Below are 27,267 nucleotides of genomic sequence, written 5' to 3'. Positions count from 1 at the left end.
ATCTCAAAATTATTTTTCAGATGACATGTGGCAATTTTGATACCATTCTGCCAGCTCATTCTAGAAAACCTAGCGGAGAATATTGGTCGCTGAGATGGCTAATTACGCGTCAACCTGACTGGTCATGGAGGGGGGGTCCAAATTAAACATTATTTCTGGATGTGTCTGTGAGGGTGTTTCTGGATGAGAAGAGCACTTAAATTGGTAGATTCAATAGAATGCCCTCTCCGGTGTGGGTGGGCATCATCCAATATGTTGAGGGCCTGGATAGAACGATAGGCAGAGAAAGGCAGCATTCCCCTCTTGTTTTCTGCCTTAACTCTCTGAGATAGAACATCTCATCTTTTCCTGCTCACAGATTGGGATTTACGCCTTTGGTGTGGCTGGTGCTTAGGCTGTTGGAGTTGAACGGAACTACCCCACTGAATTCCCTGGGTCTCCAGTTTGCAGATCATGGAACTTCTCAGCTTTCATAAATCCATGAGCCGAGTCCCTGTAAAACGTCTCTCTCCATATATTGATAGATATAAATATATTTCTAATACAGTTGACTTTCTGTCTTGTTAAACAAGTGTGACAGAAAATACCAAGCCCAATCAGTCTCACAAATATCTTATTGACTACATGTTAATATAGCTGAAACTCGAGAGATACTTAACTGAGAAGGAAACACAAAATAACCTGTTTTACATACCCCAGATTCTTTTTCTGTCAAGATCTGTTTTCAAATGTCTCTGATAACACTAAACAGCATGCTCTCGTTCTCTGAAGCCAGCTGCTCTTAAGGGCTTTCGTTAATACATTGTAATAAGTCTTGGGACTGATTTTCAATTAACAGGGGCTCAGCCAATTGATAGTTTGTTTAATGAAATGGTGTAATGAGGGCAGCATTCACCCTTAAAACCATGGCCCTTATTATTTTTGTATGCCACACTCATGTAGAAGTTGATGAAATTGATGGGCTTTCTCCCCATGAAAACACACATAGACATGTCACTGTTAACATTGGGACCATCTTTTAGGGATACTCTTGGACCCCAATGCACTCTCAAGGATCCAGGAATAAAAGCTTCTGGTAAGGATGGGTAGCTGGTCACTTGGATCAGTAGCAAAGATGTTAGAGAGGGTATAGAACTGAGGATGTTACAGAAGACAGGTTATGTCAGTAAAAATGCTCTTGAGACTACTGTAGTCCCCTCTTATCCACGGGAGATACATTCTGAGAACCCCCAGTGGACATCTGAAACCATAGATAACATCAAACTCCGTATCTATGATGTTTTTCTTTCTGATGCATACAGGCCTATGAGAAAGTTTTTTAAATGTTTATTTATTTATTTTGAGAGAGAGGGAACACGAACAAGCGGGGGAGAGACAGAGGGAGAGGGAGGGAGAGAGTGAGAGAGAGAGCGAGCGAATCCCTAGCAGGCTTCATGCTGTCAGTGCAGAGCCTAACACGAGGCTCAATCTCACGAACCGTGAGATCGTGACCTCAGCTGAAATCAAAAGTTGGACGCTCAACTGACTGAGCCACCCAGGTGTCCCTAAAAGTTTAATTTATAAATAAGGCACAGTAAGATATTAACAATAACTAATAATAAAATAGAATGACATTATATATACAGTAACAAGAGTTATATGGATATGGTCTCTCATTCTCTCAAAATATCTTGTTTTCTCATAAAAATTTTTCTTTTAGTGTTTATTTATTTTGGGGAGAGAGAGACAGAACATGAGCAGGGGAGGGGCAGAGAGCGAGGGAAACACAGAATCCGAAGCAGGCTCCAGGCTCCGAGCTGTCAGCACAGAGCCCGACGCTCGAACCCACGAACTGTGAGATCATGACCTGAGCCGAAGTCAGCCACTCAACCAGCTGAGCCACCCAGGCGCCCTCTCTCAAAGTATCTTATTGTAGTATACTCACCCTTCTTCTTGTGATGACGTTGAGATTATAAAATACCTAGGTGACGAAGTGAGCTGAATGACATAGGCACTGACATAATAGTAAGTTACTATTGACCTCCTGATGCTACCCCAGAAGTTGGGTCATCTGCGCCCAGGCCACGGTGGACCGTTGGTCACTGAGACCACAGATGAAAGAGGACCACTGTAATTACCATTTGCTGAGTTCTGGCTAGATCATCTGGTTAGACACTGTGCTAACGTTCTAATATATTTAGTCTTTATAAAAGTTTGTGATATTATAATTGCCACTCTACAAACCAGAAAATGGGCCCAGGAAGTTAAGAAATTCACCCTAGGTTGCATGGCAGGAGGGGACACGAAAATCCAACCAAAGTTCATGGTCTTAATTACATTGGATAGGTGCAAAACTCATAGAACCTAAGTCCAATTTGCTAAGGCATGGTTCTCAAGGGCCAGGGCCATTTGGAAGTCAACGTTTTTTATCCTCTAACTAAGCACACTCAATTGGAATTCAAGATCTTGTGGGCTAACCAAAGGACAACCAAGAATTCATGGATTTAGAAACAGCATGCATGTTGGCAAATTATTGAAAAGAGACAACTAGATTCCAGGTCTGTATACGGCAACTACTTTATTATTTTCAAATGCAAACTCTTTGCATTTAGTTTGCTATTTTACAATTTTACAAACTAGGTATAAAAGACCATAAATAAATGACATAAGTTATGTGTACCTAAAGTTCATGAAGGGAAGAAAAATACCTTGACAAAATAAAACAAAATAGAAAAATCTATGTCTAACTCAAGAGAGCGCTCAAATTTTGGAACATGTACGAACCAAGCAGTGTTCTGTTAATTTCCTTTATGGTATGAACTAAATTATAATAGGCCTTGTACATTCTAATTTTAACCACAGTCCTTGCATATTCCAACATACTTGGAGTGATACAAAAAATAAATGCACTCTTCAGTGTGTATCAACGCTTGATGTTTGGAGAATGTTAAGTGAAAATATTGCTTCTAGAACTTTCCTTGACTGGTCAGAATTTGCGTGTCTTCGGACCAACACTGAGGCTATAAGCGTGTATGGATTAATACACATATCCTTCACAGATCGAATACAAGAGTTCTCAAAACATACACACCAGTAGTGTCGTGAACACAACCTGTCTCCAAAATAACTCTTTGAACACACCAGAACGTTTCATCCATGACTGTTAAAAATAATTTGGGGCCGGCAGACACATGGTGAAGCTACTCGATTTGGTGCAGGGGAACAGCTTAATGCTGCCCTAATGGAAGATCTGAGCAAGATTCAGCATCTGAACTCGCTAGGCCAGCACTCGCTTATGGGGCTAATCCAATCCCTGAAGTTGGCCTCCTGCCCTGACCTCTGGGGAAAGATGACCAGCTCAGAGATTCAACCTCATTTCTTTATACATATTTTTCAGGCATCAATGCATAGGCACATCCCTTTAAAAATATAGTAAAGTCCCCAAAAAGGGGTGAATTCACTTTGTCACTCTGGCATAGCTATGAGAATACAATGCCACACACCCTGTCAGAATGTAATAAATATTTATTGATGATTTTCTCTACTTCTTCAATAGCATAGGGTTCGGAATCTTTTTTTTTTTCCCATTTTTCCCTGATTTGATGTTATAGCTTATGTAAATGGCCACAGTTTCTGCAACCGTAGCTGAGAATACGCAAGGCAGCCACTCAGATTATGAAAAAATGGCAGTATGTTGGCTGGAGTTTGGTACACGTGTCCTATCAGAACTGAATCTTCACACACTGGACCTCAGATTCTAGAAGGCTAAGGGCCATAGGAGTTAGCTGCATATGAATTAATTGTAGAACTCATCCTCTAAACTGGGAACCTGAAATCACTTGAGGACATTTAATCCCAACTATGCCAACCTCAAGAGTCACTGGCATGTATTTTTCTGTGACATTGAGAGACAAAGTATTAATCCGGGACACATCATCTCAAAGCTGACACACGCGTCTACGTTCATCTCCGAAAGCGCATGGGTTGCATATATTTGTTCGCATTCAACGAGTCCATTTATGCAGGAAAACAAAGGCTACTTCTATTCCACTTGGGGTCACCAGACAAATTCCATCCCCTTCTCTCTCTCTCCATCAAGAAATTGGTGATTCAGATGGGAAGTTCAGTCCGTATTAATGATCTCGACGATGGGTCGTCACCCGCACGGATTTATATTCTAAAATTACCCCCCTGCTAAGGTGAAAATGCCTCCATCCAAAGCTGTCGAATTACTTATTAAGGTTAGTGTGGCAGTTACGAAACACACTTCTAGATACAGGGCATTGAACACTTCCGGGCTGTCTTTCTAAGGGGACGGGTGCGGTCTCCAGGCCCACTGTCGCACGCGGCTCGTAATCTCAGGACCGGTGGAAAAACCAGCACTCTCCGGGTGTAGCATTCCACAACATTCGCAGGCAGGTCTAAGCATGAGGTCAGACGCTCACGCGCGCACACACACCCGCGCACTCGCACACTCACACCTATGTACACACATCAAAAGAGATAGTCAGCTCATATTTAGTCTAGGAAAAAAATATATTTATATCACTGCAATGGCACACCCTGGGTAAAATGTGACTTCAGCAATGCATATCATAGGCAGCTCAAGGGAACTGGCTTTGTTTTGCGTAGTGGCACCTGACCTGGTGTCCGTCGTAAGACCTGTAGCCTTGGGTCACTTGCTGCCGCACCAATGCAGCAGTGACGCACAGGAATGAGATACGGAAATACATATAAATAAAACCACAAGGAGTTTAGGAACAAGGGATCTGCGGAGTTGGTGCTGCGAGGCAGTCCGTTCCTCAGTGCAACGGGAGAACAGGTGCTGAGCCTCGCACGTTTGCTGTTTCTTTCACTGGGAAAGGAGATTGGAACGTCAGCCATTTGTTCTTTTCAGGTACGGGTGTTGTTTCATCAGGGTCTTTGCTCCAGAACTGGCAGAGGGGAAGCAGAAGAAACACATCTCGAAGGGACGGAGGAGGGTGTGTTCTGTTTTCTTCTGTGGGCTTTGTGATCGACAGGAAGGGCTGTGAGGCCAAGATAGCAGAATCTACTCCCTGTAGAGAAAGGAGCAAGATTTTAGACAAAACATCAACCAATACGGCCAGCCAGTTGTCAGCCAACGTTAGGGGCAAGAACAAAGCACGTAAGGGTCGGTGTGGCTCAGTAAGAAGCAGCTCAGGAGGGAGAGCATGAATTCTGCTTTCCTCCTCTGAAACAGGACCACTATAGTAACAACAACAACAACAACAACAACAAAAGTGTTTATTAGTAGCTTAATTATAACAACTTGGGGAAGGGACTCGTCTTCCTCCTATCACACGGATGAGGCCGTTGAATCTCAGCAGAGCCGAGCAATCTGCTCACGGTCATGTCACACATGGCAAAGGAGCAAAGCGGGGATTCGAACCCACACAGTCTGAGTCTATAGCCATGCCTGATCCACTGTGCAAACAGCCTCTGTGAGATGAAAATGCTGACTTGTGATGATTCATTTGTGTCAGAGGAGAAAGGTAAAATGATGTGAAAGGCAAACTGTGTTACACGTAAAGCCCCGGATACTAGCTCCCAGTATTTCCTAAAAGGGAAATTGTGTGTCGTGGGAACAGATCTGGCAACGCCACGATCCGCCATTATTCAACGACATGATTGGCAAAAATGCAAACGAAGAAATAAAAATCACTGAACGTTTTTCTTACAAAGGAACTTCTAATGAAGGAGAGTATCTGGTAAAGGAGTCATACGAGTTGCATGGACCAGGCACCGAGAGGGACCCTTTGGGCCGTGGCACGGGGAGACATTTGGTGTGCCAGTGAGAAAGGTTTTGGGGGCTCAAGCCCACCAAGAACTAATCAGTCACGACTGCCCCATCAGTCTAGCACTGGGCAGATCAGCGCGATGCAATGGAATCATCGTGGCTCTCCACTGTCCTCACAATTATCAACGCAAACCCGAATAAGCAGTTCCTCTTCTTTCTTTTGTGACAACTGACAATCAAGGTAGCTTTGGGGACTGTGTCTTCCACCACAACGGCCGTGTTTGGCAGAGAATGACCTCAGATATCGAGAGAGCAAGGATTAAGGCCGGAACGTATCTTCAAGGACAGTTTAGCTCGTTTTATTAAACCAATCGTTTACATGCTGGTTTTGTACCTATGTGTGTTTGTCGTGTGTGAGATATAAATCCAGGTTAGTTTCTTTGAGGTCAATGACCATGATTTGGTCTTGTAGGGAACACTTTAGTCTATTTGGAGAGAGAGAAATAAAGTTTTCTTATAAAATACTCAGATAGAGATTACTTCTTAAGCAACTTAAAACTATACATGTGGGTACGGTTATAACTAGCAAGTCCTCCCTGAAAGAAGCCTCTTGTCAACATCATTCATTTTGACAATTATGGGGGGGGAAAGAAAGAAAGAGAAGGATTTGGATCTACTTTTCCAACTGTGTCTTCTCTGGAAATGAGTACGTCTATCAAATGTAGTTCCTGAAACCTGACTGTGCAGAGACTTAATCAGGCAGGCATGTATTTACATGCAGGACAAGGAGAACAGGCGTATGACCTTAAGACTGTTGGAACACAACCAACGCCATATGGATAGGCACACTTTTGGAAGGTGATTTTGTTGTACTGCTAGAAATCCCACTCTTAGAGGAGAAAAAGGAGTCCCAAAACACTTTTGTTCCCTTTCAGTTCCCCAACCCTCTTCTTCACTAAATGCCTGGATATAAATACATGTTGTGAAAATAGTTTGTAATAGGAAGTGGGCTATTTGGGGACTCACTGTGTATGTGAAAAGGGTTGGATGTTTGAAGTGACAAGGGTAGGAAATATGAAGGATTGTATCTAGCTGATGCCAGAATATTCTAAGGTGGAGAAAAATAAACGTTAGCTCCTTTGAATGGAGACAACCTCTTTATCATGGGGAAGTGCTTGGACAAAGACCAAAGCATGTGGTCTATGTGGCATCATGAGGGAAAGATGTGACTTTCACTGCATCTAAATAAACAAAGCATTGTTCCTCTGAATCCGTTATGAAGGCATCAAAGTGTCTTTACCATCCAGTTCCATCTGTTACAACGGGATCTGACTTGTGCACTTCATTTTTTTTTTCAATTATAAAACAATGTCACGAATTTCAAGGCTAAGCGACAAAGGAGTATTTGGTAGGTCTACAAAGGTAGGTGTACCTTTTGTACAGACACACGTTTAAATCACATCCTCACGAATCCATTGAAGGTGAAGCGGCTTCGCGGGCAAGGCTCCTACCACTGAACTTCATTTCACCTCACTCCAGCATGTCGCAATGCAACATTTGGGTTCGCGAGTGAAATAGGGATGAGTAGCACTCGGAAAACCTTGGAGGAGGAAGAGAGCACCTTCCTTCCGTGAAGTCCAGCGCGTTCTACATAAGAGCGTGTCACGTATGCTTACGACAACGCCGTGTGTTAGGAAAGGAGTTATTATTGAAGTATCATCATCTCTAATTTACAGGTGGAGGATCTGAGTTATAAAGAAACATGGAGTGAATTTCCCAGTGTCAACATCTCAGCTGGCTTTCGAATCCATAGCTGTCTGGACGCCAGAGCCTGGCTCCGTGCCCTGGGAAACAATGCAACCTTCCCTCTGTCCTCCTGTTTCTCTTCTAGAATGTGTAACTTCGCAGAAGCAGTGAGGTTTCACTTTTACAGCTACTGGATATTATTGTGGGGACTCGGAAGGCCCTCTGTTGGCCTTTCCACTGGCCTGGACTCTACCTCCTACGCTGTGTTAAAATGAAGGTTCGGAAGGCAACCTTTGAACGTCGTAAGATTTCACGTCCCACCTTGCAATCCTTGCCTGATGAGTTCACGTACACAGATACTTGCTGAGAAAACAACACGACGACGGCCGCACAGCGTCCAGCATTAACTCGTTAGGGTAGCTTAGAGCTGACACGTTCTCTTTTTAGAAACGTTCTGCTTTGAGTATGTTCAGCGTTTAGAAAAATAGCTCAAGTCTTAAGCTGCTGCCTCGAAGAAAGCAAGACTTCTAATTATTCGGTGTATGCAAGGAAACACTCTTTTGACTTACAAGATAATGTCATAATGCCACCTTATTTGAATTGCACCGTGGAGATTGAAAACAAAATACTCCACAGATTCCCTGAAGGAAAAAAATAAACATATACATTTTTTATTTTTTTTATAGCAAGCAAAAAACCCCACCTACATTGTCAACTTTGAACATGGATATCCGGAACTCTTAGGGTTCAGCAAAAGTGGTGATGAAACAGAAATTGTTGGAGTAGTTAAAAAAAAAAAAAGAAAAGAAAGAAAGAAATTTCACATTCCTTCTGAAGAGAAAAGCTTTTACAACCAGCGTGGCAAAAAGGTTTTTGCTAAACTGTCATGATTTGACAGCATCAGATTGAACATGCCTTTTGCTCTATAAGAAATAGCTTTCAGCATAAAACCAAGGGTGGGGGGGCGGGGGGAGGAAGGTCATTAAAATCAACCAAGTTTTTGTTTAAAAGCGCAAATGGAAGCGTTTAAGAAGTTAAAATCTGTCCAGGCAAAAAGAGTTAGGTCGTTTGTTTCTGACAATACACAAAGCCATTTAATTCACGTTTCACGAGGAAAATTCTGGGATTAAAATAGAAGGATCTAAGGCTCACGGCCTTTACGGATGAGAAGCCATGTTTTCCGGTAGGTCACATTCTAATAGCGAGGACATCAAGGTAAGTTCCAAGTCTCACTCCTGACTTCGAGGTAAATCCTCCCTGGCTGACCCTGTCTGGTGCCGGGGCTACAGGAGCAGGGCAGAAAATAAGAATAATGGACGGACCTTCCAGGATTTCTCAACTGCAGCAAAGTCTCCAAAGAATGAGGCATGATCCCAGATTAGAGGTGATTACTTGGTACCCCAAAGATAGGAAGTATTTGTGGCCTGAATGACGGGCACTAAAGGGTAAAAGGAACTCAGTGTGAGAGAGAGCCAGTGGGGGTCCAGGTGCCATGTTCCCAAACCTGACTTCGTATGGTTCCTATTTCACTTCTTCCCGAAGGAACAACAGGGAAGAACCTACTGGCTTCCATACCGGTCTCTACTCCCACAGTCAAGAGAGGACTAACATCCTGAAAGAACCCCTAACTGCCTGACAGTCATGAAAGAATATTTATTGGTTGGTGTTTCAAGTTGGATTGAGTTAAAAAGAAAACCAGAAAAAGAGTTTTCACTGGAGAAAGATCCATTGCGGATTCTTTTGCCTTACCTTGTAGGTCTGGGTTTGCTTCTTTAAAGGAGGGAAGTGTGAAAGTTCCCTATTCAAGATTGTCACGGTCCACTATCCATAAGGTAGTTACAAGAAGTTTGTAGAGTCCCAAAATACGACTTTATATGGCACAGCCTCGGGCCCAAAGAAACAGACCTTGTTTGTCCAGTGAGGGGGAGGTGTTTGGGTTTTATTATTATCATTCTTATTATTTTTATTTTTTAAAATCCACTTTCCTTTTCTTTCCAGCCCCTTATGATGACTTTCAGGTCACCATAAGCCACCAGGTGGCCCGATGAGCTACGCGGTTTTCACCTAGGTTGTTTTCCGTGGTAAGAACCAAGCCTTAGAAGCTACGACTGAGTCCTTCCCAAATGTTCCTGGGCATGGTATTCATTCCGGTGAGAGCAAGAGGACGGCCATTTACACCACAAACAAGATACTGTAGCTGTAATTCCAAATGGAGAGAGGATCAAGGATGTCTCAGAGAAGCTCAGTGTCTGTCAGCAAATACTCATCAAAACCCGGAGGTGGTGTTCTATTTATACAGGTACGTGTATTTTACAAACTGGTGACGGACGGAGTACTTCTGAGACACAATGGGTTCCAGGTCTCGATTCGAGCGACGGTCTGTCATTTCCGTAAGCCCCGCGATCTCAGCAAAATCTGTACACCGGGCGACGCTGCAGGTTATTTTACTCTTTCTTTCATTTCAGAGGGCGAAGACGGAGTTAAAAAAAGTGCAGTTCTTCAATTAAAGTGCATGGATGAGGTAAACTAATTTCAAGAGTTCTGAGTTTATTCAACAGCACTGGCTCAGACAGGAACCATTCGGCCGTGTATCTGCTGCATTTGGGTTCTCATCGCCTGGACGCTGCTCAGAATCTTATTCTGATGTGTGACGGCTGTGATGCCGATTCTTGCCAGGTCACTGGATGTAGGGGGAGAAGTGAGAGGGAGAGAAAAAGGCATGAGGGCCGAGAATCTCGTTTCGGGGCTTCATGCAGACACACATTTGAATCAGCCACAGCTCATACGGCACAACAAGGCAGGTATGTTCTAATGTCTAATTAAGCAATTTAATGCAACAATGTAGGTGCTCGAGAGGCTGTGCAAAAATTACACGCGATCAAAACGAAAGGCATTCCAGTTTTCTTTTTCTTTCTTTCTTTCTTTTTTTTTTTTTTTTTTTAATGAGTAGGATGATAATGCAGCTCAAAGCAAGAACAGCAAATACTATTAAATCTAGATTTACCCTTTGGTGTTACATCGCTGAGTACTTACTCCTGGTTCATGTGTACTATAGCCTCTAGTGTGGTATAGCCGGCAGCCGTGAAGTTATCCTTATACCGGTCCATTTTAATGGCCTGGAGCCAGTCGCCAACGGATACCACGGCGGAGAATTCGGGAGAGCTCGGATCCAACAAGGCGGTGTTAGGTCTGGCGGTGGAACGAGAAAGTGTGGACAGACGAGAACCATCAGTGAGACAGCAAGACTCAGAAGTCAGATTGCCTAAGACAGGCATTGAAATGCCAAGGAAGGGCTTTTTAGAGGACTGCCTGTTGTCAAATGATCATCGTGCGATGGTTTGTTTTTTTTTTTTTTGCCCCCCTCATCGCACAAAGTCGCTAAAACATGTATCAATCGCCTTCTCTGCCCTTGATCCCACTTCCCACATTTGTTTCTTGGGGACCTCTTGGTATACTAAGGATCATCCCAGTCTTTTCACATCTCAGCCTGGGGGGAAAGATTGGGGGAGACCTTGTGGCTGATACCCGTTGAGTCTTTGCAGGAAGAGGGAAATTCTTGCCAGCACTATTACATACCTCAGGACAGCAGCTATGGAAACCCTAGTGAAGTAGGAGTAAAACAAAAAAACCAAAAAAACAAAACACCGTGAGCTTGCAACTCGCCAGACTTGATGGAGCGGAGAAAACAGCAAGAGTTCAAGTCCAGCGTGCTCCCAGCCAGGTCTGCAAGGCAGGCTCAGTGCATTCAAACAAACTTGGGGACAGCAGGGAGTTAATGCCCTCTTTAATCAGCCCATGCCTGACCAGCACGTGTGCCAAGACGGGAAGGAAGAATGGCCACTTTGATCACCGCGTGGATTCTCGTCTTCCCTTGCTGGGGCTCTTGAATAATCATTTCAATGAACTCTAGGCACTTTTTATGAACGTATTTCTTAGTTTACGCATTTCTCAGGCCAGGTGTCTTACGTTAGGTCATTGTCAAGAGCGACTACACTTCAAGGCGGGAATTTTGCCATTCCTCGTGATACTGATAATACAATAATTATTATCAAGAGAAACATAGTCCTCTTTATCATCAAACTACTTAGTAATTATTGGGTAGACCTTCACCAGGTATTTTATGCCACCTTTACTTTAATCACCTGTAGCGCAACACGGCTACTTGTTTATTATATTTCCCGGAGCTCCCGTTTCCCTAGACATTATAGAATGGGGTTGGTCTTCACATTCTGACCTAGCTTTCCTCCTGAGGCTGCGCTGCTTAAATAGAGATGTTTAAATAGGAATATCATCATTACTGAATTTTTAGCCAAAAAGAATATATTCTCTTGTGAAAACAAAATTAAGTCGGTATAATGCCTTGATTAATTTTCTGCATGGCAAAATTAATCTAATTCCATTGTTTATTTTATAATTTTTACCTGTTATTTTGGTTTGCACAAATTCTTTCTTATGTAACTATTTCAAACGAGACTTGTTTTATCAATCAGTTTTGTGTCCAAATCGTAGCTTGCCACTGTGAATTTTTATGTCCGTTATTTCAATTAAGTCCAATTTTCTGAGTAAAATTGTGTGAATTTTTATGACAAGAATAATCAAGATTTAGCTCTTCCCCCAATAACAAGTAACATCACATAGAATTTTAGACATTAGTGTTCATGTTTATCAATAATATTCATCATTAGACAAGACCAATAGTTTGCATTTCTAACTTTAAGCCAAGAGCATGAATAGGGCAACATGTAGGCTCTAGGTACCCGACAAGGTCAAAATGACCTTAGGATGAAAATAACCTCATTCACTATCAATGAACTCTAAGGATTATTTGCAAGCTTGCTCTGGAAGTCTTTGTGCTCTCTGTGGAACACCATGACATCTGCCTAATTTTGTGCTGAATCACATACAATGTTATACTACATCCCATTATCAGCAAACAGTAATCAGCATCAAAGCTACCGAAGTACCATCAGCGAGAAGAATTTAGAATTCTAAAAAGTATATCCAATAACTCAGTTTGTTCTCAATTTGTTCTGCATAATTGTACGAAGCACACATTATGCAATATCAGTGGCTGAAGAGTTTATACCAGCAGGAGAAGCACCAAATACCAATGAACCAGACTTAGGACCTTCAGACAAAATTCATGGGATCTGGAGCTGGAGACCTAAAAGCTGGAGGAAATTCACCTTGGAATAGAAGAGGCCAGAATTGAACTGGATATCGGAGAATTAAAGAACAAAAAGTAGCCTGGAGATGCTAAGGGGAAAAAAAATTTTTTTTTTTTTAGGTCACTTCGCTATCAAGTGGCAGAGATAAGATGTGAACTTAGCCCATCCCTAGTGTTCTTTCAGAAGAGCTTGATCATTAAGCTCTTGGGCTGTGGCAAATGCCAAGGGATCTGAAAGCCCAGAAGAGAACAGAGGGTGTCTCTGCTGCTTGTTCCAGATTCTTCGTGCACTGAAATAATCAGCATATATACCTTCTCTTCCGCAACCATTAGGCTAAGTTTGCAGAAGACTGGAGGGGGAGCTCCCTGCACTGACCGAGACTGGAAGGTCTTGGACATTGTGGGAAAAAAAACATCCTCCAATTTTTAACTCAGCGTCATGATGAAAGAGGAGCCTTGAAGAATTGCAGATTTGGAGGTGAGTAGATACCTTACTTCTTGCAGGCTCGAAGCAGCTGAGTATCTTATGCTAGTCTTCATTTAAATCATTTAACTACCAAGGGCGGTCTATACTCTTTGGGGTGGGACCGGTATCAAGGTATCCGGAATCTTACACCAGGTTGAAAAGTTCCTATTGAATTAAGAGCACTCGGGAGTATCTGGGATCTCCTTTCTGGACTGATCACGCTTCTTCCTTTTGCCCTTTCCAATGAAACAACTACCTATTTTACAGATGGTTCAATTATATTCATTTTTAAAACCCTTCTCAAACATTCAGCCATATGCTTTGCAACTTGATCAGTTTCTATTTTGGTCCTGCTTCCTTCTACTCTTGAAAGACTCAGTAAAGAGAGATGTTAGGAACTGAAACCGAATGAATTTTGTGCTTTGTAAGCTTGTATGCGCCTATAACCCTTTAGAAGTCAACCTAAAACAGTGCCTAAAGAGGGGCGCCTGGGTGGCTCAGTCGGTTGAGCATCCGACTTCGGCTCAGGTCACGATCCCCCAGTTTGTGGGTTCGAGCCCCGTATCGGGTTCCGTGCTGACAGCTCGGAGCCTGGAGCCTGCTTCAGATTCTGTGTCTCCTTCTCTCTCTCTGCCCCTCCCCCGCTCATGCTCTATCTCTCTCTGTCTCTCAAAAATAAATAAATGTTAAACAAAACATTTAAAAACAGTGCATGAAAAGCTGTCCTCTATTCCTCATTTTTTACTAATCCAGTGTTCCTTTCCCTTCCCCAAGTATAGCATCTAGTGACCTGAATGTCTTCCCAAAGTATATTTTATCTTTCTTCCTACATGTTCAGGTCCAGCATAATAAAGTAAGCACTTTAGCTATTTGTTGCTGGGTTTTTTTAATTTTTCTTTTTATGTTTGTTTTCGTACTACTTTTTGAGGCCCGACAGGTGTTAGGCTCTACGAAATGGTGAACAAAACTACCATAAATACTCCATTAACTGAGACAGAAGCCACCCAGGCTGCAGAGAGCTGTGCAGTGGCCTCTGACTCAAAGGCAGGAATTGAAAGTGAGCCACCGCTCGCCTGCCACCTCTAATGTATTATTTCATACATCACTATTAAGAAGGCATGGCCGACCTGGAGCTCTCGGTCCCCGTCCTCTTCAAGCTGTTGGGGTTGCGGATGAGTTTGTCCAACATGTTGACAATCTGCCCAAATTTCGGCCTATCACTTCTCTCCTTCTGCCAGCAGTCTAGCATCAGTTGATGGAGTGCAATGGGGCAGTCCATTGGAGGAGGTAGCCGGTAGCCTTCCTCGATGGCTTTAATCACCTATCAGAGAAAACAGAACGCTATATATTAAGCGGCCAGGGGAAGCTGCTGTCAGAGGTCCATCCTCCTGACCGGCAAATTCCCCTGGACGTTCAGCTGCCGGCAAGCTCGAGCATGGGAACAGCACCAATTTCTTCGCAGAAGCCAAAGCTGGACCTGAGTGTTGCTGGCAACGGGACAGGGAAGCCAGCTGTTGCCATGAGCTGTTCTCAGATGACAGGCAATGCCAATCTGAAATTCTAAAGTGAAGAACGCATCAGTGTTCCGAAGTGGTTAGAACACAATCAGATCAACAGCTTGGTGTTGGGCTGGCTCTCGGAGATCACATGGTGACCGCCCTCCTCCTCCTCCTGCTATCCAGCATCCTCTGAGCCCTCATAACAAAAGACACTCTAGCCTCGTGTTACAGATCTTCCTTCAGAAGCATTCATAGTTGCGTCCAAGATGAACGTCTCGTTGTATCCTTTTAAGTCTGTATCCGCTTGCACAGACAGCTCACGGGTCAGTACAGGAGCCCTCCTTCCAGACCTCCCAATCCAGAAGACACTCCCTCTCTCTAAAATAGCACTCTCCTCAAACCCTCCACATGGCCAACCATCTTTCCTTTTGGAAGACCAAAATACACCAATATACCAATGCTACATCACATTCTTGGGTCTCAGTTGTCTGACAGTTGGCCCTGTTAAAAGGTGTTAGTAAGTGGATTAAAAAAAAAAAAAGTAGTAGCAAAGAAAATTAAAAAAGAAAAAAATTCTTTTCGAGCATTCACATTCTGAAGGGGACCTTTCCACATCTAAGGAAAGAAGTTATAATGGTAGACGGTTGTCTCATTGCCCAGAGTTCTCCCTGCTTAATAAGACGTGAGTTAACTCTCTAACAGTCTTTCTTCTAATTCAAAATTTTTGAATCTGTCTTCACAGGTATTACAGTAGTTTTCTTATTGGCCTTTTGCAAAGCCCCCCATCTTTAGGGTATGAATCCCAGTAATGTAATATCGTAGGACTCATGCCAAATTTAAGGAGGGGGAGTATTTCATAATTTCTTGGCTACACATTAGCATCATTTATGGGAATCCGATGAAATTCTAAAAGTCCTTTTTTTTTTTTTTGGTCTGGAGATTTTTTAAAAAGTTTTATTCATTTTAAATCAGTTTCGTTTGGTTTCTATCAAAATGGGTAGCTGCTAATGAAACAACCAGAGCTCTAGCCATCTCAGTGGCCACGCTGGATTCACCCCGCAGTGGGGTTTATATTTCCTGTTCAACAACTGGCCTTCCACAGCAAACAGTTAATTCAGCTGGGTCCAGTTTCTATGTATCAGTACGATTATTGTCTTTTCAGCTGGCACACAGTTTGACAGTCCTCTTGTGATTTATTAAGCCCCCTGATCCTTTTTCGCCCGTGTATTTTTGCCAACATCCTGTTGTATTCGTATTATTTACTACTCCTTCTAGAGTAGACTTCTACATGCTATCTTACTAAACATTGGTCTCTTTATTTCTGGCAATTACATGAAGTCAGTTTGATCTTCTGACTTTCTTTTATCTTCCCAGGTGCATGATGTTGACTCTAGACTTGATGACAACATTTTACATTGAATTGATGAGAATGAGAGAAATATTGGGCTAACGCCAGGATAACACAATTTGTTATGAACCCTCAGACTGCTTAATACTCTTTCATTAGCTTCCTCTCCACTGCCAGCTTGGAAGATGGCTTGTGGGTTAACAAAGCATATTTTCTCAGTTTACTGCTGAATGCTTTTGGGGGGCTGAAGAGTAAAACAAACAAAAAACTTGGTAAGTTTGCCATATTTGCGACAGTTATTTTGAGTCCATTCACCATATGCCAAATGAATTCTACTCATGAAAGTGATTTCCCAGTTACATTTCCTATTGATTCCTGTCTTACGCAGAACCCAACGGAGACAAACACGCGGGAACGACAGATCGACATGATCTGTGGGAGAGAAATGGCTTCAAATGCTCCTCACAGAGAAAACCAGACAACTGAAAAGTTTAAAACAATAAAAATTATTTTAACGTAATATAGAAACTGCCAAAACCATGGGTCTGAAAATATTCAGGGCCGGGAAACGGACAGGATCTTGAGAGTCGCTGCTCTTCTGAGCATTTGGTCACAACTGCCAACTGAAAGAGAGTTGAAGTACCACATCGTTAAAGGAGTCAAGGTATGCATTACTTGCTCATTTAGGTTGTTTTTGTCCTTCCGTCAAGTCTCTTATCCGAAAACAAATGTTGTTACAAGGTAGGTACTGGAAGGTGTCTGTAGCACAATCACATCAAACAACGCATTACACACCCCTCACTTCTGTAATTTTTTTCCAGCCTGCAATTACCTACTAGTTATGCTAGCTGCTGGCCTTCTTCCTATCCGCTATGAACTTTTCTGTATAACTTAACAGATAACACAATGTCAACACCATCATTCCTCTTAATCTGGCTAGCGAATTCTTTTCTGCGCCCCTCGCCGTGGAGTGCATTAGTTTCTCTATCGCTCTGAACATTATTTTATTGGTAAGGCAACCAGCATCCGATTTCTCGAGTTCTTCATCTAATAGCCAAGGCTGTGCAACCTCTTGCTGTTTCAGGACAAAGCAGATGGTCAGGTAGCATTCCACATCAGAGAAAATTTTTGAAAAGGAGATTTTTTTTCTAAGCTGTAATTTTTAGTGAGAAATTGAAGGCCACGCCTGTGGAAGCCCTGTGTGCTAATATTTTACTTCACACGTACAACTAACAAGTGTTCTGGGAAGACCCCTTGGTCCAAGTTTTTTGTTTTTCTGTGTTTTCCCTTCTTTTTCACTGGAGATGTTTGTAATTAAATTCTATTACCCTGGAATCTTATTAGTGTCATTATTGAATGCTTTTCTGAAATTGCAGACATTGTGGATACTCCCTTATGAAGTAGTCCAGATGGTACATTTAAAGGGATGTGCATAATTTACAAAGGGTCATTTAGTGGAGCTTTATTTTAGAGTCCTCAAGGGGCAAGCTCTAATTACAACTATGCCAGCTTTAAAATATTCACTAGTTCTCTTCAGATAAACCCTTGGTGTCCATTTTTTCACGTGTGAAATTTGCGTTTTTCATATATCCTCGTATTTTCCTAGAAATCAAAGTTGAATTGTATGCCACTGTGGATTGGAGCATTAATCACGTAAAAGATAAATCTATCGAATATAAATCTATAAATTTATAGATAAAAATATAAATCTACTGAGTTGGTCTCTCATGCTACCCCCATTTAGGCGACGTAATTTTGGTCCTTGAAATCCACGACTGTGAGGTTTAATGAGATTATTACACACATTTGTATTGAGAATCTTGAGTTTCATGTATCATTTCAAGCTCAAGCCTACTCCATCGTACACTGATGCAATCCTTCCTGAATCTCAATGCAGAGACATATATTTCAGAACATAAAGACTCACGTCTTGATTGGACATATCCCAGTAGGGTCTCTCTCCATATGACATAACTTCCCACATAACGATTCCATAGCTCCATACATCACTCGCTGATGTGAATTTACGATAGGCAATTGCTTCTGGCGCGGTCCACCGGATAGGAATCTTGCCACCCTGTGAACATTCGAGCCATAAGTTATTCCCTAAGTACATCACTGATGTGCCATTTTAGTCCCTGAATGTTCTTACTGTTCGCCAAGCAGGACAACAGCATTCCTGAGATAGCTCTCCAAACAATAATAAGAGACTTGTTTATTTTAACTAGTCTTCTAAGTTGAGACACTTCTCATGTGTTTTCTTTGGTCACAGGGAAGTGAACAAGTAGTCTGTTTAATTATTTTTTAAAGAGCCTACCTATTTGAGTTCTGCTTCAGGCGATATTGTAGGAGAAAGGAAGTCGCAGGATTTACAACATGCATATGTTATGACGGTATATCAGTGGATGCGTAGCTGACGCTCACTTTGACTTCTTGCTGAATTCTCTCACCCAGCAGCACAATGGTGATATTTAATATTGCTTCTGGAGTCATGAACTAAGGAAGTTAAATATGAAATTTTCTATCCTCCACACTGCCATCCTACTTTTACATAGCATGAGAAAGATGCTTAACATGGTTAGAAGATAACACATTACGCAGGCTCTTAGAGGAAGACAAGTAGCAGATGCTAATGTCATTACTGACTTTAATGGAGGGAGGGCACCTGCAAACGTGGCAAAGGAACTGACTATTACCCAGAAAAAGTTTAAAATCGGTGCTTGATTTTTTTTTTCTTTGCCCCAAATGTCTATTGTTTGGTTATTACACTTAGGTGAGAGGGGTTTTGAATCAAGTTTCAAGTTTCCTCAGGTTCCATCTGGGGAAATTAATACAACTTAACTTGCGACTCCAGCGTTTCCAGAGAACATCATTTGAAAGCTTGCTTTACTGAGGCTGCTAAATGAGACACTAAACAGTACTAGAAATTACATTGATTCACTGCAGTGTGACTGAAACACTGAAAACCCAGCGTGTTACATTTCTACTTGTTCTATACAGAAGGACACTTGCGCTGCCTTCCACCTTCCTTAACTAGTTGGCTAAGGTTTAATCTACGTAAATGGATCATTCTCAAAGCCTCCTTTAATCTTCCTCTCCAAATAACTGGTAAAAATACAAGATCTTCAGTATTCACAGAGATGCATTCTTTCTTACATGAATGGACTTAGAATTCAAAAGTGGATATATGTGTAAGTTTCAAAGCTAGAGCCACGGCCATAGAACACTACCAGGGAAAGAAAAGAAACCCACCCACCCACCCACCCACCCACCCACCAACCAAACAAAAACAATGCTGAGGATTGTAAATGCAAAGTGAGCATCAAAGGAGGAAAATGTCTGCTTTCCGTTGATTTCAGCAGTGCCCAGCCTTAATGGCCAAACCCTTTTAGGATTCTGTGTATTCCATTAGTATCTTATATTCAGATTGTCCAGCTAAGAAAGGATAGCCATTAACTGTATACTGATAACTCTTCACTGTGCCCTAATCCGGCCTATCTACCAGGAGTAAAACAAAGGCCATTAACGTTGAAAACTCCTTGCAGAGTGTAAATGATTTATAAATCCTGTATACACATCCTCAGACTCAGTGGCCAACCAACTAGAAACGTTGCTCTACCTTGTTTAAAATAAGAAGACTTTTTAATAATAGAAAAGAATCAAATGGAAAATCTAAAACAGGAAGGAAGGAAGGAAGGAAGGAGGGAAGGAAGGAGGGAGGGAAGGAAGGAAAGGAAGAAAAATTAAGTGTAATAAATACAATAATTACTCAAAGCTCTAGTTTGCAGTTTTTAAAGCAGTCACACATCTTAAGGCGGTTTCAAAATCCCTCTCAGAAATACAGCTTCAAAGTGAATGCGGGGATATGAAGAGGCTCTGAAGGATGAGGAAACTTACAAAATCACAAAGGGCTTAAACATCAAAGTGAGAAAAGAGGAACAGTTTCATCAGAGTCAAAACCCAGAGGTCGCAAATCCTCCTTACCCTGGTGGTGTAAGCTGCTTCCGGATCATCCTCAAGTACTCGGGACATGCCAAAATCAGACACTTTGCAGACCAAGTTGCTATTTACCAGAATATTCCGTGCAGCCAGATCTCGATGCACATAGCTCATATCCGATAAATACTTCATCCCGGACCCAATGCCACGGAGCATGCCCACCAGCTGAATGACAGTAAATCTGCCATCATTCTTCTGCATAGGAAAGGAATAAGGAAAAATCTCATTAGCATTAGGCCAAATTAATTTTCACCAAAGCATTTATTATTACTTAGATCTTTTTTGATTTCTGTATCAAGCCTGCAATGAAATGCCACACTATTTCCGGACCTTTCTGACCGAAGTCACTAATTCACTAGCAGAGTGTATCCTAAGAACTGGGTTTGCTTCCTGTGGTAGATGGAAATTATCCAACTGTAATGAATCTATGGCTCACATAGCCCCACAATGCAAGAATAAATCAAACACCACCCTCATTGAACATGGATTATTTAATAGCCTTTAAAAATCACATCATTCTCTATTTCTCCCCTTCTTCCCTTGCCCCATTAAAAAATTCCATGAATACAACTAAACAGAATGGACGCAAGGAGTCTGTTAGAGTTTTCTAAATACCGACATTCTTGGGTTTAATATAAAGTAGTCACGTACCCTGAGGAATGCATCCAAGGAGCCATTCTCCATGTACTCTGTTATGATCATTACTGGTTTACCTAGAGTTTTCAGAAAGAAAAACACAAACCCTTGATGAGCACTGCAGTTAATGAGATAAAAATGGGCTGTGCACAGTTTTACTGCCAAGACACCTGTCTTGTGCGATCTAATTTAATTAAAACAAGCCAAGCTTATGCCTCAGCTGTGGGGAGCTAGGAATGAAATATTAAAAGGACGGGTAGGTTTAAATTCCATCTGGAAGGTTAACCCTTTGGGTGGCCTGTTGACAAGGTCTTTAACTAAAGTGGCCTCCGGTATCCAGGGAGCACATGAATGGATAATTGCTCTCTCAAGCAAAAGGGGAGGAAGATAAATGGGCCGGCCTGTTTAAAGGCGAAAAAATCTTTAGGATAATTAATTTATTTTGTCCCCAGAAGAGCCACTTGTGTGATGCTAAAGGAATCAATGGACAGAGAAACTTTTTTACTTATTTGGAGAAACTCAAGTTTCTAAGAGCAGTAACTACGCAGGATACTTCATTACTCAGACACATCTTAAAGCTCAAGCATGCACAATATTAACCCCTCTCCTCCCCTCCCCCCGACGCCACCTTACTCAGATCGGGAGATATCTCCTTTCTTTTCCCTTTCCTATCTATAAAAAAAGTTATCCTATTTGGTCCTCTAAGCGGACAACTTCAGCAGCAGCGACAACAGCAACAACAACAAAAAACAAAAATCAGAGAAAAGTTGCAGGAAATTATTTCAACTGAGACAAGTTAATTCAGCACTAGGATATCCTTGCTCCCCCTTCACCTGTTTTTTTGTGTGTGCGTGTTTGTTTGTTTGTTTTTAGCAAAGAGAATAAAATGAATTTAAGGTTTGGGAGAAGTGGGGGGGGGGAACAATACTTTTATTTTACTTTAGTTTTCTTTCTGAGGAACTTAGGAAATAGGAATCGTTCTTTAGTTTCTTCATGGCTGGCAATTGACTCAAGATCTGAAACTCCTTCTTTTTAAATAGCGTTTGTGGGAGGGAATTGGGGTGGGGACGTAAATCCTCAATATTGTACTAAGGGAAAGGTTAAAGCAAAGAGAACATAAAAGGTTCCCCGGGAGGAAAATAAAATGCTCGTTTGATAAATCAAAAATATTCACTTTCATTGCTATACTTGTGGACGGTTTGGACTTAGACATTCAGTCAGGGAAAATGGACTGGGGTAGGTCACTGCTGGAAAGTTCCTGTAACCATCCTAACTTAATACCTTTCCCATCCGGAATAGACTCCGTTCTGATGTGCGGAGGGGGGAAATGTCTTTATTTCAGAGGCAAAAATTAGGAAGAACAGAAATTTTCAATCTCAAAACAGTCCAAGTTATCATTTTTTAAAATCACTTGTTTATTTTTAATGTTTTTACCTTAAAGTTTATTTACTTATTAAACTTATAAGAGAGAGAAGGGAGGAGGGGCGGGGTGAGAGGGAGACAGAGAATCCCAAGGAGGCCCCTCACAGACAGGATAGAGCCTGACGGGAGGCTCAAACTCACCAACCCTGAGATCATGACCTGAGATGAAAATGAACCATCCAGGAACCCCAATCACTTTTTTTTTATTGTGTTTTTGGTATCGTGTCTAAGCAATCTTTCCGAGGCAAAACTTTTGGATGAGGAAATGATACCACGGAGAGTTTATTCTCAGTGATGAATGAAAGAAAGCCGGCAGAAAAAGGGGAAGTCGTGGCTTCGATCAAAGGGTGAGGAAAACCACTTCTGGTCTTTGCCCTCAGCTGGAGGGAGTCGTCTCTGAACCCTTTTCTGTCCTCCCTCAATATAATAAATAGGAAGCTCTTTGCTTTATTTATTTTATAAATTATTAAATACATTTGTAATAAGTTAATTGTATTAATTTATTCTGATAGAGAGAGAGAGAGAAAGTACGGAGGGTGTGGGGAGAGGCAGAGAGAGAGAGACTCCTAGGCAGGCTCGGTGCTTGAGCCCGGTGGGGGACTCGATCCCACCAACCCTGAGGTCATGACCTGAGCCAAAATCAAGAGTCGATGCTTAACCCACTGAGCCACCCAGGTGCCCCGAAGCTCTCTGTTTTAGATTCATGTACCCTCTACATCTGCGGCCACGGACAGACCAAATGCATCCAAGTGAGCTGTAATGAACCCAACTCAATCAAAAGATACTTCGTCAACCAATGAGTGAGATGGACTCTCTTGCATTAACACCTACTTCTACCTCACCAGATCCCTCTGGAGGTGTAGACAAAGAGCGTAGAAGCCCCAGAAGAGAGTTGCGGGGGGAGGGGTGGTGGAGGGAATGTATCATCTCCCCATCAGTTTAAAGAGTTCTTCAAGTAACTGCTGGTAATGAATTCACACGCTCCCACATCACCTTTGTGCCCTCGCGCCTCCCTCCTCTGACTGTTGGCGGGTCTTCACGATTTTTCTACATTCCGTCTTCTGTTTATTAAAAGTATCCATTTGTCAGAATCTTTATGAGCTCTCCAAGAGAAATAAAGACGAATGTCTCCGTAAGCAGAGGGGCTTATGAAATGGGGCTCAGCTGGGCTCACGGAGGGAAGGTGGTTCCTCCCCTGAAACAGGCAGGGGCGTGGTGGGGGGGGTGGGGGGGTGGAGTGGGGGAAGGGGCCAATTCCTCTGGTGGAAATTTTCAATCATTTTAACTCAGTGACAACTGCATTATGCAAATGCATCCAGTCGTTTATAACAGTTACAGCTGTAATAGCTATGGGTTTTAGAGGCGCGGTGGGACTTTAATAAAGAGATCCCCTGGTTCTTCTCTCTTCTGCAGAGGTGCCACGAAAATCACTGTCTGCAGCAGGAAAAAACACCCCAAGCTGAACAGAGCCTCCTTTTGAGAAACTGGACCCCTGCAGAAGTATTTAAACAGAATGTTATCTTTCAATTAAGGTAGTGAAGGGCTCTGGGCAGCTCCGAAGGCCAACGGGCAACAGAAAAATATCCTGTCTGCAAAACTAATCTTAAAAAGCAAAGAGAGGGGCGCCTGGGTGGCGCAGTCGGTTAAGCGTCCGACTTCAGCCAGGTCACGATCTCGCGGCCCGTGAGTTCGAGCCCCGCGTCAGGCTCTGGGCTGATGGCTCAGAGCCTGGAGCCTGTTTCCGATTCTGTGTCTCCCTCTCTCTCTGCCCCTCCCCCGTTCATGCTCTGTCTCTCTCTGTCCCAAAAATAAATAAATGTTGAAAAAAAAAATTAAAAAAAATAAAAAATAAAAAATAAAAAAAAGCAAAGAGAGGCATTCTGTGCTAATCATAGCCTTCGCCTTAGGTGGGAAATCATATACCCTTAGCACCAAGGTTCCGTTTTTGAGGGATTCTGATGATGGGGAAAGGTGTACTTCTTAAGACATAGCGTTACCATTTAACACTGAGGGAAGTTTTCTGTTGTTCAAATTCGCCAAGCATTATGCTAAACACGGGAAGTCTTTCATCCAAAATAACCTTCTTGGGCAAGTTCTATTCTCATCTCTATTTTGTAGATGAGGAAACTGAAATCTTGAGCAACTAACTGCTCACGACCACATGCTTTCCTAGCAGTGGCGTGGACACGGGAGTCTCCAATTCCGGTGCCCTGAAGCCTTTGCCTCACCTTCCAGATCTTTAGAAATGTGAATGCATGGGCCCCACCCCACTTGAGGAATAAAACCTGCTCCAGGAAACTGTTTGAACACGTTTTCCAGGATTCTGATGGACATTTAAGCTTGAGGAGGACCTCTGAATGAAGGCACACTTTCTCTCACTTTTTAGGAACCTCCTTATTGTCTCTTCTTAAAAGATGATGTGCTGCTCTTGGGTCTTACTTTCTGCTCTACCCCAGAGCTAATGGCCAAAGTTTTACTCTTTTAACCTACTCTTCTCTCCCCACGGCTCCCTTTTACCCACTCTGCACGTGTTCACTGAGGGTGCTTTTCACAGGCACCTTGAATCAAGTGAGAGGAACCTTGGCCTTCCTGGAGACACGGCCCCGGGGCTTATAAGATCTTTGCCGGGTAGTGACGTAGTAGGTACTGCGCCTCCTGGAACAGAGCCACCCTTCAGTAGTAACCGCTTCAGCTCACTGTCCATGTGGTGCCTTAAAAATGGGCCGTAGCCAGCCTTACAGATGTATTCAGGGTTTGCTTCACAAAATGCATCTGTTGAGCTGTGTCGTATTTTAACCGAAGCGTGGTTCGCAGGCTCCGCGAATGTTAATGGGCTAAAACAGGAAGGTTCAACCAGGTGTTACTGTAAACAGACTTCCAAGATTCACTCCCTGCATCTGGAACTGAAGGTTCGAGCACGAGGCGTGGCGAGCTTTTGTTGTGTTTCATACGAAAAGTACTTAAATTTTATTTTGCTTACCATCTGCTTGCGCCTACCCTGTGACAATCAGTTTGGTCTAGCAAAGGTTTGAAAGATGGCGAGGCATACCAAAAATCTGCAATATTAATTTCCCTAAAATCTCACACAAGCTGCCTTGGAAATAGGGTATCAGCCTAAACCATAGACCCATTGAGAGCTGACTGCAAGATTAATGACTTGTCCTGCACTGATTTCCTCCCATTAGCAATCAGTGGGTCTGCTCCATCTGTCATTTCCCTGGAAAGAAAATGTGCGTTTAATTTGCCAGGAACTTCTAACTTGGCTTTGTAAAAAGAGTGCCCCACGTACATTTGGTGACAACGCCTTCCAAGTGAATTATATTCGGGTGGTCAAACTGTCCCATGATGCTGGCCTCACTCAGGAAGTCTCTCCTCTGTTTATCTGTATAACCAGCTTTCAGAGTCTTGATGGCCACACAGATCTCTCTCTTGCCAGGCACTTTGAGACGCCCACTGCATACTTCACCAAATTCACCTTTGGGAGAGAAAACGAATCAACGGTGGGCCAGAAACACATTCAAGATGAAAGTAAGAGCTAACATTTGTTGCGTGCTACTTACATGCCAGGCACTCTGCTAATGTTTTACATAGATCAAGGGAATTTCACGTACGCAGATATTCACATACCTACCTGTACACGCGATATGTTCGTACACGTTTGTATAATCCGCATAGGTATATTTAATATCCACAAAGAAAATAGGCTTGCTTATTAGAGAGACACTCAAACACCTACCAACTCCTATGACTTTTTCAATCTTAATGCAGGATGCGTCGATTTCTTTGGCAAATTCTCGAACTGCTTGGTTGGGATCTTCATAGGTAAAGGGGTCCACGTACGTTCTAACACCTAAGTAATAAACACGTGACAGGTTGGCAGACTACTTCTCAGAAACCGCTAATGAACTTAAGTCGTCCGCGTCTAAAAATATTTAGCAGAGGAAGTTTTCTTAGCATGACAAACATACTTAGCAACAGACATACAGAAATGTTTAAACTCTTGCTCTGGTTTTCATTAGTGGGTAAACAAAGAATTGTTAGCTACTTAAGAGGCCACAGCTCTACTGACTTCCTGGAATGTCTTCACCCTTCAAGGAGGAAATTTTAAAAACAACCCATCCCATGGAGGAAAAGAGAGTCTCTACCAGAAAATTTGGAATGTGTTAGCTGCATACCTTCGTGCAAATTGGTTGCTCGTGTCCCACCCACCATCTGCAGCTATATTTGCTCAGGGAAGATAATGGGAACTTCTTTTCTTAATCGGCCATGTTTACACGGTGCCCAATATCTGGACCAATTAAGCACGTGACCGATAATTAACAAATGAAGATGAAAGCTAGGTTAAAATAGATAAGAGGGACAATGCTAGCTAGCTGACTGGAGAATATACACTCTGTATTGGGCTTCCACATTTATTCTGCTTTGGAAAGAAGGTGTTATAAGACACTGAAGGTCATCCGAAAGCTGCAGTTGGAGAAAATGTTATAGCCTAGTTGTGAATGGTTGGAATATCAGGAAGTGTCATTCAGCCAAACCCCACAGACAACTCGCAGCCAAAATTCAGAATGTCCCAGGGCTGCTGGGACAAGAAGCATCAGTAATTACTGGGACCCCTCCTTTCCCTGCCAGAGCTCCTAGGGCTTTGGGGCACAGAAAGGGGGTAGGGCACTGGTTGGCCTAATCTCCTTGATTTTCTGGAACTATCAGTCTTGTCCTCATCATCTCATTTAAATTAAAAAAAAAAAAAAGTCACGTTTGTTTTTAAAAATATATATACCACATGCAAATTTTAAAAATATGGTTTTAGAAAGAAAATAAGGTGACTAAATGGAAGGTTGTCAGACATTCCATAGCCTTTATTGCTTTATGTCCTGTAGCCAAGAAAATCTTTCTCAAGATGATTCTTCCTACCCCTAGTTTCTCTCTTCCTTCCACCTCCCTGTGCTGCTGTCCAATAGGGCATTTATTAGCCACACCTTGCTATTTACATGTAAATTACTTAACAATCAAAGAAATTAAAAATGTGCTTCCTCATTCACACTTGCTCCTTTTCAAGTATTCAATAGTGCACGTGGCTACTGGCTAATGTGTTGGACAGGGCAGGTAGAGGACAACGCCATCATCTCAAAACGTTCTATTGGATCTTAAGAATCTTCTACCTCGTCAAGTCATTCTAGGGCCAGTTCTTTGAATTTATTGTTTGACCCCCAAATAAGCAGAACCCACTAAAGAGATATTAGTAGTCCT

At 42.4% G+C, this 27,267-nt stretch overlaps 1 protein-coding gene across 2 annotated transcripts in view; it reads right to left on the bottom strand.

Annotated features, from left to right (window-relative positions):
* Positions 1-2,531: 2,531 nt before the first annotated feature.
* Positions 2,532-27,267, bottom strand: part of EPHA4 (EPH receptor A4) — a 151,183-nt gene continuing 126,447 nt past the window's right edge. For both annotated transcript variants that reach the window (XM_047872707.1, XM_047872709.1), the window contains 9 exons: positions 25,757-25,870; positions 25,310-25,495; positions 20,614-20,675; positions 19,948-20,157; positions 17,891-18,040; positions 14,244-14,437; positions 10,517-10,672; positions 9,233-10,163; positions 2,532-5,036 (listed from right to left, as the gene is read on the bottom strand). In XM_047872707.1, the coding sequence (XP_047728663.1) occupies positions 10,049-10,163; positions 10,517-10,672; positions 14,244-14,437; positions 17,891-18,040; positions 19,948-20,157; positions 20,614-20,675; positions 25,310-25,495; positions 25,757-25,870 (1,187 nt within the window). In that variant the 3' untranslated portion in view covers positions 2,532-5,036; positions 9,233-10,048. The remainder of the gene's footprint in view (positions 5,037-9,232; positions 10,164-10,516; positions 10,673-14,243; positions 14,438-17,890; positions 18,041-19,947; positions 20,158-20,613; positions 20,676-25,309; positions 25,496-25,756; positions 25,871-27,267) is intronic.

Source organism: Prionailurus viverrinus, chromosome C1 (assembly GCF_022837055.1).
Source record: "Prionailurus viverrinus isolate Anna chromosome C1, UM_Priviv_1.0, whole genome shotgun sequence".
Taxonomy (NCBI): domain Eukaryota; kingdom Metazoa; phylum Chordata; class Mammalia; order Carnivora; family Felidae; genus Prionailurus; species Prionailurus viverrinus.
Note: the sequence above shows the minus strand (reverse complement) of the source record. Positions and strands in the feature narration are given on the sequence as shown.